Source organism: Magallana gigas, chromosome 4, assembly GCF_963853765.1.
Source record: "Magallana gigas chromosome 4, xbMagGiga1.1, whole genome shotgun sequence".
Taxonomy (NCBI): Eukaryota; Metazoa; Mollusca; class Bivalvia; order Ostreida; family Ostreidae; genus Magallana; species Magallana gigas.
In genome coordinates this window covers 48264376-48281731 of record NC_088856.1, presented here as the reverse complement: position 1 = coordinate 48281731, position 17356 = coordinate 48264376, and the positions used below count along the sequence as shown (strand labels likewise).

General features: G+C 32.7%; 2 protein-coding genes and 1 long non-coding RNA gene across 7 annotated transcripts; 1 reads left to right on the top strand and 2 right to left on the bottom strand.

The window, feature by feature from the left end:
• Positions 1–378: 378 nt before the first annotated feature.
• Positions 379–5579, bottom strand: LOC136269561 (uncharacterized). 5 transcript variants are annotated; one of them, XM_066082664.1, is made up of 10 exons: positions 4974–5528; positions 4028–4817; positions 3772–3828; positions 3581–3637; positions 3360–3416; positions 3152–3208; positions 2930–2986; positions 2681–2764; positions 2526–2583; positions 2320–2397 (listed from the first exon to the last, which is right to left on the bottom strand). In XM_066082664.1, the coding sequence occupies exons 2-8, from the start codon at positions 4029–4031 to the stop codon at positions 2688–2690; spliced, it is 366 nt and encodes a 121-aa protein (XP_065938736.1). In that variant the 5' UTR covers positions 4032–4817; positions 4974–5528; the 3' UTR covers positions 2320–2397; positions 2526–2583; positions 2681–2687. The 5 variants fall into 5 exon arrangements, with proteins under 5 accessions (XP_065938734.1, XP_065938733.1, XP_065938735.1 ...); XM_066082665.1 differs by lacking the exon at positions 3152–3208 and having other exon boundaries at positions 4974–5527; XM_066082662.1 differs by lacking the exons at positions 3152–3208; positions 3360–3416; positions 3581–3637 and having other exon boundaries at positions 379–2397; positions 4974–5577.
• Positions 5580–5616: 37 nt separating this feature from the next.
• LOC136274876 (uncharacterized) lies at positions 5617–7061 on the top strand. Its single transcript, XM_066082666.1, has 3 exons — positions 5617–6282; positions 6685–6812; positions 6922–7061. The coding sequence occupies exons 1-3, from the start codon at positions 6129–6131 to the stop codon at positions 7009–7011; spliced, it is 372 nt and encodes a 123-aa protein (XP_065938738.1). The 5' UTR covers positions 5617–6128; the 3' UTR covers positions 7012–7061.
• Positions 7062–7070: 9 nt separating this feature from the next.
• On the bottom strand, positions 7071–11771 carry LOC109619574 (uncharacterized). The gene is made up of 4 exons (XR_010713319.1): positions 8112–11771; positions 7722–8018; positions 7503–7639; positions 7071–7412 (listed from the first exon to the last, which is right to left on the bottom strand). It is a non-coding gene; the product is annotated as an uncharacterized lncRNA (long non-coding RNA).
• Positions 11772–17356: the final 5585 nt, after the last annotated feature.

Here is a 17356-nt window from a genome sequence, read left to right as displayed (position 1 = left end):
ATGTAAGCTAGACTTCATTGAGTAAATGATATACCCTAAAAATATAACACAGAAGTGACTTATAAGGCTGTCTAGCCGATACTTATTTTAATGGGAAGTGACTCCATTTTGTATAAAATTCCAACATCCAGTAATGTTAATACAGTCGAGGCGTTTTTCGGAGCCTACCGGAAAGGTCCGAGCAGTTGCGATTGAAGCTTCAACGTGTTTTGAATGTTGCTTAGATACACAGTCACACATTTCCTCATAATTCATCCTTAATTTAAGTGGTCTTTCTTCTTTTCATCACCATTTAAAGAATAAGTAAAACATCTATTTCTTAATATGTTTATTGTAGAATTGAAAAATTCAAGTCTAAAAACATATATATAATATAAAACAATGTCAAAATAGAAACTTTTACCCATTAAAATGGAATATTAAAGCAAAGTTAAAGCAATAATAACGCAAATAAAAATCACAAATCAAAATATTTGTATGGAATGATTAGAGAATAATTATTGATCAAATGAAAAAAAAATGTTGATTAGAATGAAACTAATTAGAGATTAGAAAAATCAAAATAAGAAAGTAACCATCACACAGCAGAATAAAATCACAAAATCAAAGTACATGGAATGATTAGAGAAACATATTGATTAAAATGAAAACTACTGATTAAAAATGAAAATATAAATGGCATCCAGCACTCAATGTGAAATAATGAAAAACTTTTGATTAAAATGAAAATATAAAAGCAACCAGCACACAATGGGAAATAAAGGCATCCGGCACACAATGGGAAATAATGAAAACTTTTGATTAAAATGAAAATATAAAAGCAACCAGCACACAATGGGAAATAAAAAGTCGCGAATTTGGTTATTACATATACATGTATGGTAATAAAAGCACTGTAGAAAAACTTAATTGTTATTTGTGCTAGAAATGGTTATATATAAAGAATATTAATTTACAGAAAATCAAACATTGACCGAACAGATTAAAGATGGTATTGTTGTGAGTTGGAAACTTCAAAGGTTACGAAAACAACTGTAAAATTAAATATTAAATGTATACTCACTTTCTTTAATGCAAAAAAAAAACGTTATGTACTTAAACACTTCTTTGTCAAAAATTAAAATGATATTGAAATATAAAGCTTCATTTAAAATTAAGAAGTAGAAAACTTAAAGAACTTATACACTTTTTTTGCCAGAAATTAAAATGTTATAGAATTAAAAAAACGTCTTTTAAGATTAAAAACAATCACATACCTAGGTATATATTTATATAGTATTGTTAACATTCAGGAGAAAAGCTAACAGTTAGTATAAACTAAGATATTCTGTAAGCTAGTCTACACATTTCAAATAACATTTCCCCTTCTCTTTATATGAAGCTCTTCTAGGTAGAGCAGTGTAGTTTAAAAAAAAATCTTCAAAACCATCAAACCCTCTTAATATTCATAGGAAGAAGCTATAGCTTACAGATTATTCTATACATAACAAAGTGACTCCACTGATGATGATAGCACCCACATGAGTAATTAATCAAATGCAAAGAAAATAGCTATACATGTATTCAATCTAGTCTAACCAAAAGCAAAAGAGAGGAAAGCCACATGTGTAGAGTATAATTAAAGCCTAATCAAAACCATATCTGATTGGGGGTCGTCTATTTCTTTGAGGGAGAATTCTAATTACAGGGGGGTGGGGACGATTATTTTGTTTTTTGACATTTTTGAAACATAATTTATAACAATTTTGAAGTTTTCTGTAAATTTTTTTAAGAATCTCATAAATTTCAAAAATATGCCCACTGATTATATTTATCTGGTTTGATGTATAAAGGATAAGTCCAGAGATACCTAAAAAAAAAAAAGAGAGAAAGAAATAATAAAGGGTACTAAAAAGATAATGTTCCTAATTAGGTTACTAAGTAGATGAGATCATGCATAGTAGTTTAAATTTCAGAGTAGAAATGGGTGACTTCATCATCATCATCATCTTCGAAATTAAATAATCGATTTCTAATTGTATAAGTTTCAAAATTATCCCTCTCCGCTCTTGCTTTTTCAATTGCCAATTTTCTTTTATATAAAAAACAGAAGAATTTTGAAGTGAGAAAAATGACAGTTAAACTAGATGAGGCTAATGATCCAACTGAAATAAAAGTTAAATATATAATAATGAGAATTTTAGAAACATCTACATAAGTGAAAGCATGCATTAATATGCTATATATAAGATGCACAATTTACTACAGTGTAAAAAAGCAGGCATTACAGTCTAAATATAGCATGTATTAGTTTCTGCAGTAAGCAAAGCAATCTACAATATGCATATACTTTATACAGGTGGGATATATATATAAACATGCAATGCTGTATAAAATAAATGTTTCTCACCATGTGGACTAGAAATGTGGGTAATTAAAAATAATAATACATTTATTTTTTTATCATTCACTATCTGTACATTATCACCATCATACACTTTTAAGGAAAAAATCAATGTAAAAGAATTACAGATTTGAATACTTACTGATGACAATGGTCATGAGAGTGCTCATGTGGGGGCTATCATCATCAGTCGAGTCATTCTGTTATAAAGCAAATTAAAAAAATAAGAATATAAAGAAAACAAAGAAATAATAATCACACTATGTGCTTCATAGAAAAGTAAATATTAGTTCTTACTGTGTCGTCATGTGAAGACGTTGAAGCAGATGGTGGGGTGGAGGTGGTGTGCGTGGTCAAAGAGCCATGTGTGGTTGAAGTGTGCTGAAATATCAAATTTAATAAGTCAATTAAAGTCACATAACTTAAACATCTTTTCTTATAGGGATAATTTTACATATTCACACTGTAAGATCAGTGCAAGTTTATCAAGGAATATAACTGTGGGCTTCCTAGAAATAAAAATTAGTGACAAATACTAATACTTACTGTGCTGATAGGCGGGGAAGGGGAAACAGGCAGAGGAGAGGAGCTGGTTGAAGTGTGCTGAAATATTAAATTGAATCAGTCAATTAAAGTCGCATAAAAAAACCCCATGTTTTACAGTGATAATTTTACAGATTCACACCATGAGATCAGTGTAAGTTTATAAAGAAATAATAATATAACTGCATGTTTCATAGAAATAAAAATTTAGTGACTAATACTTACTGTGCTGGTAGGCGAGGAAGGTGAAGCGGGCAGAGGAGAGGAGCTGGTTGAAGTGTGCTGAAATATTAAATTTAATAAGTCAATTAAACTCCCATAAATTAAACATCTTTTCTTATAGGTTCACACTGTAAGATCAGTGCAAGTTTATCAAGAAATATAACTGTGGGCTTCCTAGAAATAAATATTAGTGACAAATACTATTACTTACTGTGCTGATAGGCGAGGAAGGGGAAACAGGCAGAGGAGAGGAGCTGGTTGAAGTGTGCTGAAATATTAAATTGAATCAGTCAATTAAAGTCGCATAAAAAAACCCATGTTTTACAGTGATAATTTTACAGATTCACACTGTAAGATCAGTGTAAGTTTATTAAAAAATAATAATATAACTGCATGTTTCATAGAAATAAAAATTTAGTGACTAATACTTACTGTGCTGATAGGTGAGGAAGTTGAAGCGGGCAGAGGAGAGGAGCTGGTTGAAGTGTGCTGAAATATTAAAAAAACATGTTTTACAGTAATAATTTTACAGATTCACACCATGAGATTAGTGTTAGTTTATAAAGAAATAATAATATAACTGCATGTTTCATAGAAATAAAAATTTAGTGACTAATACTTACTGTGCTGATAGGCGAGGAAGGTGAAGCGGGCAGAGGAGTGGAGCTGGTTGAAGTGTGCTGAAATATTAAATCTAATAAGTCAATTAAACTCACATAATAAAACATGTTCTATTATTGCACAGATCAGTGTATCCTTATCTGTTATACAGTACTTTAAACAATTTGCATCATTTACATTCATACTTTGCAAACTAAGATAAATAGATAAAGTGAGAAATCTTAGTACTAATATAGAAGATCTTAAAAATTTACTTACACATTTAACATCATTCATGTACAGGGTGATGTCTCGTTTGCTCAAAATGAACTCATCGCTGCATAGCAGATTAGTGTCATCAACGTATATAACTTGTATATTGTGCGCACATCTGAGATCAATCACCCCCCCAATCCCAAAATGGGCAAATCGCAAGAAGGCATCGTCGATGCAACCATTGTACAAACCATCCCCGCGCCAATTACAGACTCCATTGTTGCAGATTTCCCCAAGGTTGAACCCCCCCACAGCCAAGAAACATAAAGATAAATAAAATATGATGGTGATCATTTTTGTACCGCCTGATTCATCGATGGGTTAATTCTAGAGGTCGCTTTTTCCCGGAAATAAAAAGTAAGCTTATCGCTTATTTTTTTTTGAAAATCGAACCCGATGAAAATTATTTTTGAAGTGAAATAAAGTAAAATACAAATCAAATGAATAAAAAAGTGTTCTATTTATATCATGTTTTACAAAAAGGGGGGTTGTCATGCACGTCTAGTTAATACATTCGAGGTGTTTTTCCGAGCTTGCCGGAAAGGTTCGAGAAGATCCGATTGACTGTTCATACACATAAATTATTTACCTTTTAACCTAAAGTGAGATAACTCTAATTCGTTTACCAAAAGGCATACAACTAGCTAGACTAACAGCAACAATGATGCAATTCTTTCAAATTTATAATCTTTTAATGATTGTACATTTTTTTTTACAAATTACTAGTGATGAGTGCTGATATTCAGGATATTCAGGACAGTCCCAGCTGTGATTTGTAGTTCCTTCACTGAAACTATACAGGGAAAAGAAAAACCAAAACATATAATCTACTTATATATAGTATTCGTTTCTATCTACTAATACAGCATAGACGTCGACCCCCCCCCCCCTTTTTTTTCGCTGCTGTACAGTATTGATTTTACATAAGTATAAAATGTCTTCTACTTACTTTATTGATTATATTCTTTTTCCCAGTTTTCCCCATCAATTTTGAGCTCCTTATACTGGGGGAGGGTGGTATTCCCCCCTTTGCAAAACTCCTCTCTTGCCTTTACAGAGGACAAATATTCCTCACATTCCTTGCAGAAAGTGCGCCCCTCACTTTTTTTAATCTTGTGGGTAAAGTCATACTCGCACGCCTTGAATAGGTGAGCCCGAGCAGGATTACTTCTCCCACACCTGATGAGATGACGGGGGAATCTCTCCGTCCTTATAATGTGCTTTTCGTCATACGGACACACACGAGATTCTGCATACACTGGATAATCCCCCATTTTGCGTTTAAGTTTGAAATTGAAATGTGCACCCTTTAAATATACGCAGGTTTTCAACTGCTGTAATTAATGATTACATTTCTTGAAGAAATTTAAATACATTAATGAAATCTAGTTTGATAAATTGATTTAGTTTTAATCTCTAAAATTGAAGATTTCTTGCTCTATTATTTCCTACATGTGCCAAATTAATTCACCATTTATGACAAAGTTGTAAATTTATTCTACTTGATTTCTTTGAATTAATGCAATTACTTTTATGCTAGCTGATAAAAAATGCATGTATTTTTCTAAAAATATTTTCAATAGATACACTTAAATAAATCATGACATTATTAATCATCATTAAATAGATACACTTAAATAAATCGCGACATTATTAATCATTAATTAATCGTGACATTGTTCATCATCAAATTAATATATTAGGACATTAATGGGCAAAATGGATGCTGCTGTGTGATGGTGAGACATAATTAAGGAAATATATATGATTGGTTATTTCATTTCATTTGTACATGTATGTAAAATGTATATATCTTTCCAAAATTATTTCAAATTGATTCTCGACCTCTAACAAATCGTGACATCATTTATCATCAAATTAACATATTAGGACATTTAATGGGCAAAAGGGGTGGTTGTGTGTGATCGTGAGACAATGCAGAAGTGTATATGATTGACAATTTCATTTCATATTAAATCGATCTATCATCTGAAGATCAAAAACAAAGATGTGTAATAAAAAAACATCTTCCTATATAATGGGTTGAAAAAACTTTGTTTCTGTACATCTCGTCAAAGATCTTTTTTTTTTATTGTGATTGGAAATGGCAGCAACAAGCACAGTGAGGTTTGAAACAGAATTGTCTCCAGATGGAGAAACTCCCCAATTCACTCTAAAAGAGAGTGATCAATACAGGAAAGGGCACTATGCCCTTCAAATGACATTCTTCAGAGGAAAGGTCTACATTCACGTACAGGGTAAGAATTTATCTTTATCATAGTTTAAAAAAATATATTGAATCAAAGATTTAAAAGTTGGGCTGTTATAAAGTATTAAGTTTTGACTCCTCTATAGAAATGACTATATTTACGCACAGGATAAAATTTAAAATCTCCCCCCCCCCTCTCTCTCTCTCTCTCTCTCTCAATTTAAAAATCATAAAATTTAAAACATACCTTATTTGTATTTAAAAATTCTGTAACCAATCGTTCAACATTTCACTTTAATAAAATTTGAATGATTGTAGTTAAATTATTAATTTTTGTTTAAACAACTTAGTATAAAATATATATCAAACTTATATCAACCAATGCACCAACAAGTAATACCTCTATGAACATTGTAAATAACTAACATTTACTTTTTTTCTTTTTAAAAAGACAATCATAAAGGGAAACAAGTCTCCCTCCCACTTGACGTCTTTGATGCCCTATGGGTCATTAGAGAGGACATAAAGGCCGGCACGGACCTCTTGCGAAATTTGGCATCTCCACCAAGTCCACCTTTGGTTAGTTATTACTTACTTTATAATTTTCTTTTTACTTAAATTAGGATTTAAAAAATAAGAAATACTATATTTGAAATGAATGACTTAAGATACATGAAATATGTTTCAGATTACTATTGCTCCGCCTAAGAAGCGGAGAGTTGAGCTAAAAAAGCGTGCGATTCCGCTTGATGACAGTGACGATGAACTTATCATCTAACTAAAAAAGAAGAAAATAATATGTTATAAACATTTATTGCAATAAATTTATGGAAAACAAAGTTTGTCCTTTTCATTCATTCATAATTTTAAAATGTCCGTACGAATAGCTTTCAACCCCATGAGGCGCTAACCAGTATCGTTTATCATCAAATGGTGAGAGAGATATTTTGTTTATAGATTTGAGATAAAGATTATGGTTTTCACTTCGAATTGAACGCATTTGATGTCTCTCCATTTCATCACTAAAAAGACAGTCCAGGTACAATTCATACGAGAGTTCTTTGTTAACCACAGATTTGGAAACACCTTTGGCTTTCTTGACTTCACTCCGTTTTTCATCGTGAATGATAAAAGAATACATTTTTGCGCGTAAGCCTATAAATCCCTTCACTGGATTCCCTGTCAAAAAAAAATATATATATAAATTCATATGCTAGATGTTTAGTTCAAGAAAAAAAATGTTTTCTTATGAATTGAATCACTACATACCATTTGTTTCATCTTTCATTTTACCAACCACTTTCTTGTTTTTTTCACTAAAAAGAAAATGTTCTGTAGGATAATTGGAAGTGTCGAACAAATCTAGATGTTTATGCATCTCCACATAAAGATCTCGTACTTCAAACCTAAGAGGAAAAAAAATACTTAACATTTTCACAATATTTATACGAATTTTTACTGTTTAAGTAATCTATTGCTTTATTTTACCTGTAAAAGAGAGAGTCCGTATCAGTCATTAGCAATTTTGCATTCTCCCCAAATTCTCGTTTTACGAAATCATAATGAAATTCATACATGAAGAGTTTGGAGAGGTCCAATATTGTCATCCCAGTATAAATAGGCTTGTTTAACAAAAGTTTTACTTTCTTGTTTTTAACTCCAACAAGATGTTTATTAAAAATGCTGAAGGTCTCAAAACTGGGCTTGCTGACAAGCTTCTGGAGTTGCTTTTTCGTATGTACAAGGTTGAAATTCAGTCTAGTTCGAATGTTTTCCATGGTTTTCCTAAAATTAGGTATAAAATAAAAATATATATTCAGCAAGATGTAAAACGATCGAAGATACAATGAGCATGATGATTTCTTACATGTAACATACCCGAAAACAATGTTGTTGTAGGCTTTGTAAAGTGACACTTCAAAGTCATTCTGCGCTTGCTGTCTCATTCTAGTGTTAAACTCGATGTAAGGTTTGAGCCATGCCCTCTGATCGAAGCTTATTGCTCGATGTATTTTTTTTAAAACAAGTCCATGCTGAAGATAAAATTGAAGATTTCTATAATGAACAACATATTTGTCCTTATTTCGAAGGGTTGGAACCAACTTCTGTGATATTTCTCCTCCAATTTTTTGTTTATGAAGTCTTTTGAAGAGCTTGAGGCAGTAAGGTGACAAATCCTCCACTTTAATAGAAAGCTTTTCTGGTGCTAACGGTAGATCGTTATGACAATCATGCAAATGAGCTGGATATTCCAAAGTAACCTCTAAAATATATCCCGTTTTATCATTTTTATCTACATTCAAGATTTCAAGCTCTAAAATTTCCTTTTCACTTAACCAGCAAAAATTGCCAACAGGTAGGGGTTCAACCATAGCTCCACCATACAAATTATTCATGTCAAAATATCCAAGGTATACGTTTGGCTTACTTGGATCATAACTTTCTGGGATGTAACAGTTATTAGCCTCAGCATGGCGCATGATCATCATTGCAACACCACCACGTATACCACGCTCTATCATTTGATACTGTTCAAAATCAGTCAATAATTCTAGTTCAACACCAGTCATCTTCAAACAAGCACTCCAACACATACCAGCAAGAGTATAGTATTGCGCTGGATCTAAATCAAAGCTCTTCATAGACACACATCTGAATCTTTCAAATACATCAGCCAAAAGCAATACATCACATAAAACATACAAATCATGATATTCTCCCATTGTTTGAATATTCATCTCCTTCCATACCTTTTCAGCATGCTTGTACTCTTCTTCTGAAATGTGAGTTTTGGTAATAGTATTGTAGAATTCCTGCTTTGGAGGAAGTTCTTTTGTTAAGAACTTTGAAGCATCCGTACAGAAAGAGTAAGGATAAATTCCCTTCTGCAATAAAAGATCTCTCTCTTGTTGGGACTTAAAATGATTGTTGAATTCAACAAAATAGTGTTCCCCACTGGATTTCAAATTCTTAACCAAATTGTCTAAAGATGTGGAAAGAAACTGAAAAGAGTCAACAAATCTCAGCTTTGAGATTGAAAATGATATATAACGTTCATTTGTGTTGGCTATAACGTTCAGACGTCTGTTCTTGAATCGACCTATTCTTTGCATAATCAAGTGTGCATCAAAACCCCTGAGATTGTGTAATACTACTGGTATAAATTCCACCTGCCTAAAAAGCAAGTTACAGTCGTTATGCGCAGCTCCAAAAAATTCCCCCGTGACATGATCATGATTTCTTACTTTATCAAATCTGTTTTGAAACTTTAAACCACAAAGATGACAATGTGTAGTTGCTTCAAATAAGTTTTCATCGTCAATCGTCATATGCATTGGTTCTATCCTACGCAGAATATGCAAAATTCTATCTTCTTCCTCCAGTAAATTGCTTAAAAACGTTTCCACAATATTGTCACCACGGTAGACAACTGGTGATTTAGAATACCTTTTGTCTGTAGATACAATATGATAAGCATATCCACAAGGTTCAAAGGTAGATAAATTGCAAGTGTGAGATGAGTTTGGATCAAGATCACAAGTATAAATTGGTTTTACATATGTTTCGAAATCGGCGTAAATTATAAACGGTACACGCAACTGCTTTGCAATTTCAGTAAACTTCAGAATATCATTTTCTCCTGGTATTGGCATTTCTATCTTTTGTTCTCCGAGAGACATACAAAAGTCAATGTGTTTATTTAAGTTCTTTTTTTCCAAAAATCCATGCAAACAATATGGGCAGTAATAATGTGCATGTCCACCTCTTCCACCCTCTGTTCGGTACAAAAATCGATTCAAGTTTTTAATCAGACAATAGTGAAAAAGAACACTGTTTTTTTTTAAATAAAGCAGATCAACATGTGACTTACTTTTTGATTTTGTAATGCGCATTGGGAAAATTTCCTTATCTTCGTATCCAAATACATTTATCGAAATGTCGTTTTGATTTTCAAATTTGGGTATTTGAGACAGGTGAACTGGATACTGAATTCCATTCATATTTAGTTTATTAGTATGCTGTAGGTAATGACACAGTCTGGAAGGGTTGTGCTTTGCAGGGTAAAGCTTTGCTAAAACTGAATACAGAAAACATTTTTGATCATTATTTTTTATGTTTACTAAAGACCTGCTCCTCTGCAATTCCATGGGTTCTTTGATGTAATTTCCACCTTTTAGTGGTGAATAAATTGCATAACAAATTTCAAGATAAATCACTTTTGAAAAAATCCAGTCAGAACCTTTCATTATAAATTCTTCTTTAGAGGCAAACATTTTTTGGAAAGCTTCATTTAAAAAATGCATGTTAAATTCATCGGAAGATAAATGTCGATATGTAATACTACGAAAATGTGGAATTGCTCGCTCAACTTCTCCGTCTCTTTCTCTGCTGAACTCTACCCTTGTAACAAGATACCATTTTAATCCCTTTTTCTTTGGAGAGTGGGAAACTATTAAGTTTTGAATTTTCTCCTGAATGTTTGAAAAAAACACTAGAAAATCAAATTTTTCATGATTTTTCGGTTTTATTTTGATTGACGTAACAGATCCATTGATTGCTTGTGAAATTTCATTTTCATTCGGATGATTGGAGTTTTCTTCGGAAGAATCAGAGTTTTCAGGCGGTTTACTCAAAGGTTTGGAGCTTTCTTTTAATAAAGTTGATGCTTTTCCACCATACTGACGATCTTGTATTGCTCCATGAAAGCGCCTTACGTGAGTGTTAAAATTATCCTTCCTATTAAATTGATGATTGCAAATTGAACAAGTTATTTTTTCCTTTTTTGTTCTGTAATGTCTATGTAGGTCCGACTTCCGCTTATAACTTTTCCCACAATCTGTACATTGAAACTTTTTATCAACAACATCCATTATTCTGTTCACTTATACCTCAACCATCCTTTTCTTGAAATGTTCTTTGCCGATGTCTTCTGACGCTTTACAATGTTTGCAGGTGTTTTATATACAACCAAGTTGGCACTGTCATTGGTGGAAATATTTGAGTTAAGGTTTTTCATGCTCTGATCCTCTCTATCGTCTGGTGCGCTCGCTTTTGTGTCATCTACACCTCTAAGATCTTTAGTGGTTGGACTTATACTTGGCTCCACCCATTCTACGTCTGTTTTTACTGTTTTTTCCTGTTTCAAATCTGCATTGTCATCTTTTAGTTTACTATTGTTTTTCTTTTCATCTTTACCGATAAAGTTAAGATCATTGTTTTCAAACTCACTATTTGATATTCTTTCTTGATTTTCAAGTAACTTTTGATATTTTTCTTTTGGAACTAGCACCACTTCTTTTGCCATTAGAAGATAAATATCTAAGTACTGATGACAAAAACGTTGGTATTATACGTTGCATGCGTAAGAAAATCTTTTGTTTAATGCGATTACTTAGTTTTTTATCAACAACTTTTCTCAGCAATGTTTTGTGTTTTTTTAAGCTCTGTTCTTCTGTTTTCGTTAGCGGACAAACGCCATTCAAAATATTGTACACAGTTTCCACGAGCACGTCCAACTGGCTCCCGCTAATGGTGTGAAGTAGTTGAATTCTCTGTTTCTTTTGTGTGTTTGCCAACAGTTTAAGAAAATCTATATGCTTTTGCACAGATGAAGTCATTACTTTACATGGGTAAATATATTATAGTTTCCTCTTCCGGAAATATTTTAGAAGATAAACGATATTTTTCAGCTGTACCTGGATAGAGCGTTACACATAAATACGAATATGGCTCACTCGTTGCTTTCTTATATGCATCCATAAAGTACTTTGATTGGTTGGGAAATATCTGCCTACCTAGAGTTTTTACCTGCTGCTCATCTCTAGAGTTTTTAAACAAAATAATGTAATGGGCATTTAAGGAAACCGTTCTCATGTACTTTCCAGGTGGAAATATATTTTGCAGCAGAAATAAAACAGTTATTCCCATATGGTGTGAATAAGTTGTAAATAAATTCATTAATTCTTCATTATTCATTCCCTGAGCCATGACATCATCCAGCACGAGAATAATATTTCCATAGTCTCTCGTAAATTGTTCCAAGATCTCCTTATCTGGAATTCCCTGATAAAAAGTAATATGATTAATTTCTTTCTCCATCTGTTCAAACAATGATTGCCATATCCCATAAGCATAAAGGACATGTCTAATATTAGATTCAAACATGTGAAGCTGTTTCAAAAGGGAAAAAACAAACGTGCTTTTGCCAGCATGTGATTGACCTGTGACGATAATATTGCTGTTGGCTCTAAATTTTGTCATCAGCTCATTTTCTATGCTCGCCATCGTTCCAAAGTGAAGAATGAAAATATTATTTACAATACATATATTTATTGTGATAACTGGAGTTATATGCTACAAATGATTGGTTAAACAAAATGAAAAGGTATGCGTAATAAATCTGACTACATATTCATCATTCATTTTACAAATAGGTGAAAACAAACTCATAAATTCTTGAAAAGATAAGCCCCTTACTCTAAAAAACAGATAGAATATAGAATAATGACCACACACAAATGTATCATGACACTGAATAGATGCTTTGTTATAATTGACATTATTGCTATTTGTTTTAAAATCAATTGAATATTTTTCATTTGGTTCTCCAAAACTGTCAAATATTTCAATACTTTTGCCATCATTGTAAACGGCGAGCCAATGTTCACCTTCATGCCCACTCGGTTTGGTATTTACTATGAGTCCTTTATAAGTGTTAAGTCTTGTTATCTGATCTGCCGGAAAGACTCCCAGCACATTTTCACTCATCAGCGGATCACATTCAATCATACATTTTAGTTGAACATTACTAAGAGCAGACATTTCTTTAGAAAGAAATAATATCCCTAGCCTCGTTTATTTCAAAGAGCGCTGAATACTGAGCCCAGACAATGGCTGTCACTGTCTCTGGAAGAGCCTCACCAAACTGCACCTCTAAGCGTACATTTCCCTGTTTAAGTAAGGTTAGATACTCTCCCTGTTCAAAGGTGGGCTCCAAATCAAAGCAAAATATCACGTTCCCTCCCTCTGAAAATTGTTTTCTAGCAATGCCATTACCAGCATCAAAAAGCCATTTTGACGTGTTATCAAATAAATTAACATAAGCAGAGACAATGCTGTCCCCATTTGCAGCATTAAAATTCAATTTCATTGGTGTATTACCAACAGGGGTTCCATCGCTGTATAATCCTATCTGTGTGATGTTGAAATGTTGAAAGTTATATGGATTTTTTGTAAAATCTCCAGCAACTGCCTTGGAAGATACAAAGGCAATGTAAAGTCTATCTGGTCTTGTTCCGGAAAACATGTTTTCAAAAGAAGCATTTAGCAAGCCCGTTGCTAAATTGTACATTTTCACTACACTTTTTTTGAATGGGTATTTGGCAGTAGTCTTTTCTAACATTTTTGCATGACTTAGTATCACAGCTGGATTTATCTTGCATTTGCATACGCGGAAAATGACTTCTTCTAGTTTTATGTTGTAGTTTTTTCCTGTTGCGGTTGTTGACATGAGGCAAAACTCAGGTCGAGTTCGATAAAGTTTCAGAGATATCCCAACTTGATTCAAAATGAATCTATCCATTTGAAAAAGTTCATGCATAATAGGACCTTCTAGATCTATAGTTTTGCTTGACTTAGTTAATGCCGCCCTTTTTAATAATCCAGAATTTTTCCCGTTTTTGGCGTTGGCATCATCAAAGTCACCTGCATGATCACTTTCCCATAACTGAGATGACAATTGGGATGACTTTGCATCAGAACCATAACTCAAAAGAGTGTTTAGCATACTTAGATAAGGATAATGCGCTCCTGAACTGTTGATGGGTTTGTTTTGCATCGATACATCTACTTCACTAAAAAGTGATTGCAGCAGTAAATTAACTGGACCGACAACATCAGCATCAGTTAAAGCATTTTCTCCATTAATTATTTTCAGTTTAACATAAAGCCTGCTTCTTTTCAAGTCGATATAGTCCATTCCATTTTGTGCAGAAAGAAGAAATTCAATTGGTGAGCTTCCGGTTATCTGAGAAACAGGTCGTACATCTTGAAAATAAATATTCTCTACAGCAGTCTGAGTCGGTGGAATGTCAAAAAGAGAGAGTTGACTAGGCATTGCTTCTCTAAATCCATCAGCTGATAGAATCGACATGATTTAATGTAATCCAAATACGTCTGATTTTAATTTAACGACTTTTGTCTTCTTTAATTTAGGACCGTTCTTTGCAGTGGGTGATTCCTGAATGCGTCGTTTAGGAGTTGTTTTAGCGTTTTTAATACTTGTCTCTCGCCTCACTTCACTTTTTGCCTGGTCAACGACCTGCTCCGCAGGAGAAGTCACGTTTAGTTTTATATTTTTATCATTTGAATCAATGGCATGTTTGTCAATCGATAACATAAAAGGAGATGTTTTATTTCGCAATCCACCACCACGCTGATAGCCTTTCATTGTATGGTCGGCATATGGACTCACTCTATGAATTTGCAAATAAAAGTTAGTCCATTTTTGGGGATCAGGTACATAGAGCGTTTTGTATGCACTCATGATTAAAATGGATATCGAATCAAATGAAGTGTCATCCACACGTCTGAATCAAGGAATGTGGCCAATGAACTAGTATCATCCCTTAAATAGAAATGTATATCGGATAGGTTATTGACTCTCAAAGGTATATAGTATATTGGATAAAAATTTTCATTCCATCCAGAAGAAGGATCTGCTTGAATGATTCTTAATAGAGGTTGCACTTGTCCACCAACACTTGAGAAATCACAAACATCTGAATACACATATAAGGGCTTATTAATATACGATATAACTGCTTCATTTGTTGATTGATTAATGGTTTTCCTTTTTGATACTGTCATCGAATAAAATTCAGTTATTCCAATTTTCCAATATCCATGTAAATCAATCACATTTTCAAGATGAATTTTAAAATTGTACGGTTTGTTATCTGGATAATAGTTTAAACAGTCACTTGATTTCACAAAAATATATTTTTCCATTTTACGTTTTACTCAAATCGACGATATCTGACTCTTTGATCCACTGATTAAACTTTTCTGGCCAAGATTCAAATTTCACTAGAAGCTCTGTAACTCCTTTGCGTTTCCTCTTTTGAATTATTTTCTCTATCATCCATAAAGATTCTTCATTTTTATCAACTTTTTGTAAATCGTTTTCATAAAAATCCCCTTCAATTGCTTCCTGATTAAAATCTTTCACTTTATAGAATGGAATTCCTTGTATATGGAATCTTTTAGCTATTCTAAAGACTTCACCTGTAAATTGTTGATTATATCCCCTACGAAAGACATGTTTTAAATGAGAAAGTCTCACCATATCGTTTATCTTATATCGATATTTAATTGTACGTTGTTTTTCAATTTTTTCATTAAGTTTTGGTTTTTTTATCGTTTTAGACTTCTTAAGGTAAAGTACAGCCCAAACATCTGCTTCGTTTTTCTTTGTAACCTTGTTTGGGGCTAATCCGTTAAGACTTCTGTGTGGAGTAGAATTGTAATTGTCAACAATATCAGACAAAACATCTATATATCTGTGAGTTCTGTTTTTTTGAAAATAGCGATACAGTCTACCGCGAATTGTTCTAATAACTCTTTCTGCAATCGAAGCCTTTGAATTTTGATTGGCAAAAAACAAACGAACTCCTTTTTTTTGTAGATAGTTTCTTAACAGATTATTACGAAACTCAGATCCACGATCAGATCTTAGTTTCTTACACTGAACTCCCGATTCAAAAACTTGCTGAATTCCATTCAAAACCACTGCAGCCGTTTTTTGTTTTAGGGCCACTATCCGCAAATACTTTGAAAAAGAATCAATTAATATCAATAAAAATCTAACACCATCATTTTCTTTTGACAAATTCTGCACATCCATGAGATCCATACTCCATTGAACATTTATGCCGCTTACTCGAATGTTTGGTAATTTCTTGGGTTTACGCACTTGACGTTGTAATGTGTAAGCGTCTTGCCTCCTAAGCCATTTTGAAATAAAATACTTGGTAAATTTGAAAGACTTGTTTGATTTCAAGGCTTGATAAAGTTTATCTGGTGTTGTATAAGCTGCTGGATTTTGTATGTTGTAGTAGTATTCCTCCAAAAATTGAGTCTTCTCTTTCTCACTCATAGCTTTATTTATCAAATGTAATGATATTTAGCCTGCTGTTCCATTTTCAAGAATAACCCATTCTTCCAATAATCGGTAGAACTGTATGTTTTCATAACATTCCATAATGTTTTTACCTCTCCTCGCTCACATTCATAATTGTAAATCATATGTTTTAAAATTTTCCGAATGTCAAGCCACATGTATGCAATTTCAAAATTCACGATTAATTTCATTTGTAAAGACTCCATTAAACAGGAATGTTCCACTTGTGAGGGATGGTCTATTTCACATCCAGTACAATTGTCGGAAGATATTTTAATAATGCGATCCCAGAGATTGTCAATGCATGAATTGACTAATAATTTAAAATATTTATGTTGAATATCCATAGTTTAAAGATTAAAAATTTGAAGTTGAACTGTTTATATAACAATAAGTTTTAAGGCCTCGTTAGGGATGAATAAATACACTATCCTCTGTAGTAGGAAAAAGAAAATAAATCACAATTTGGTTTTAATACTTTATTACCCCATTTTATGAAACATCAGTGATACATGTTTCCACTACCAGTATTGCTCAAGAATTATCTACATGACTCATTTTTAAAATGGAAGAATCTATATGGTCAATTGAAGTCTTTAAATATTGCCACTGCATTTTGTTAAGTCTAATGCCTTTTTTAGTCTCTCTTTCATCTTCAACTTGGCGAATATCTATTGTAATATTTCCATCCACTTGACAAATCCTTACATACACTTCTTCAGTTAGTGGATATTTGTCGATATAATCACATCTTAAAGGAGGTTGGTTGTATGTAAAGTTTTCACACTTCCACTGAATGTAACTTGACATTGGTGTATTTACAGCACTTCCCTTATCCTCCAAAAGAACTGTATTGATGCATACGAGTACCAATACAACAGTAGAAAATATATAAACCAGGAGAAATTTTAGTTTTTCTTTTTTAAATGATTTTTTACAGTCT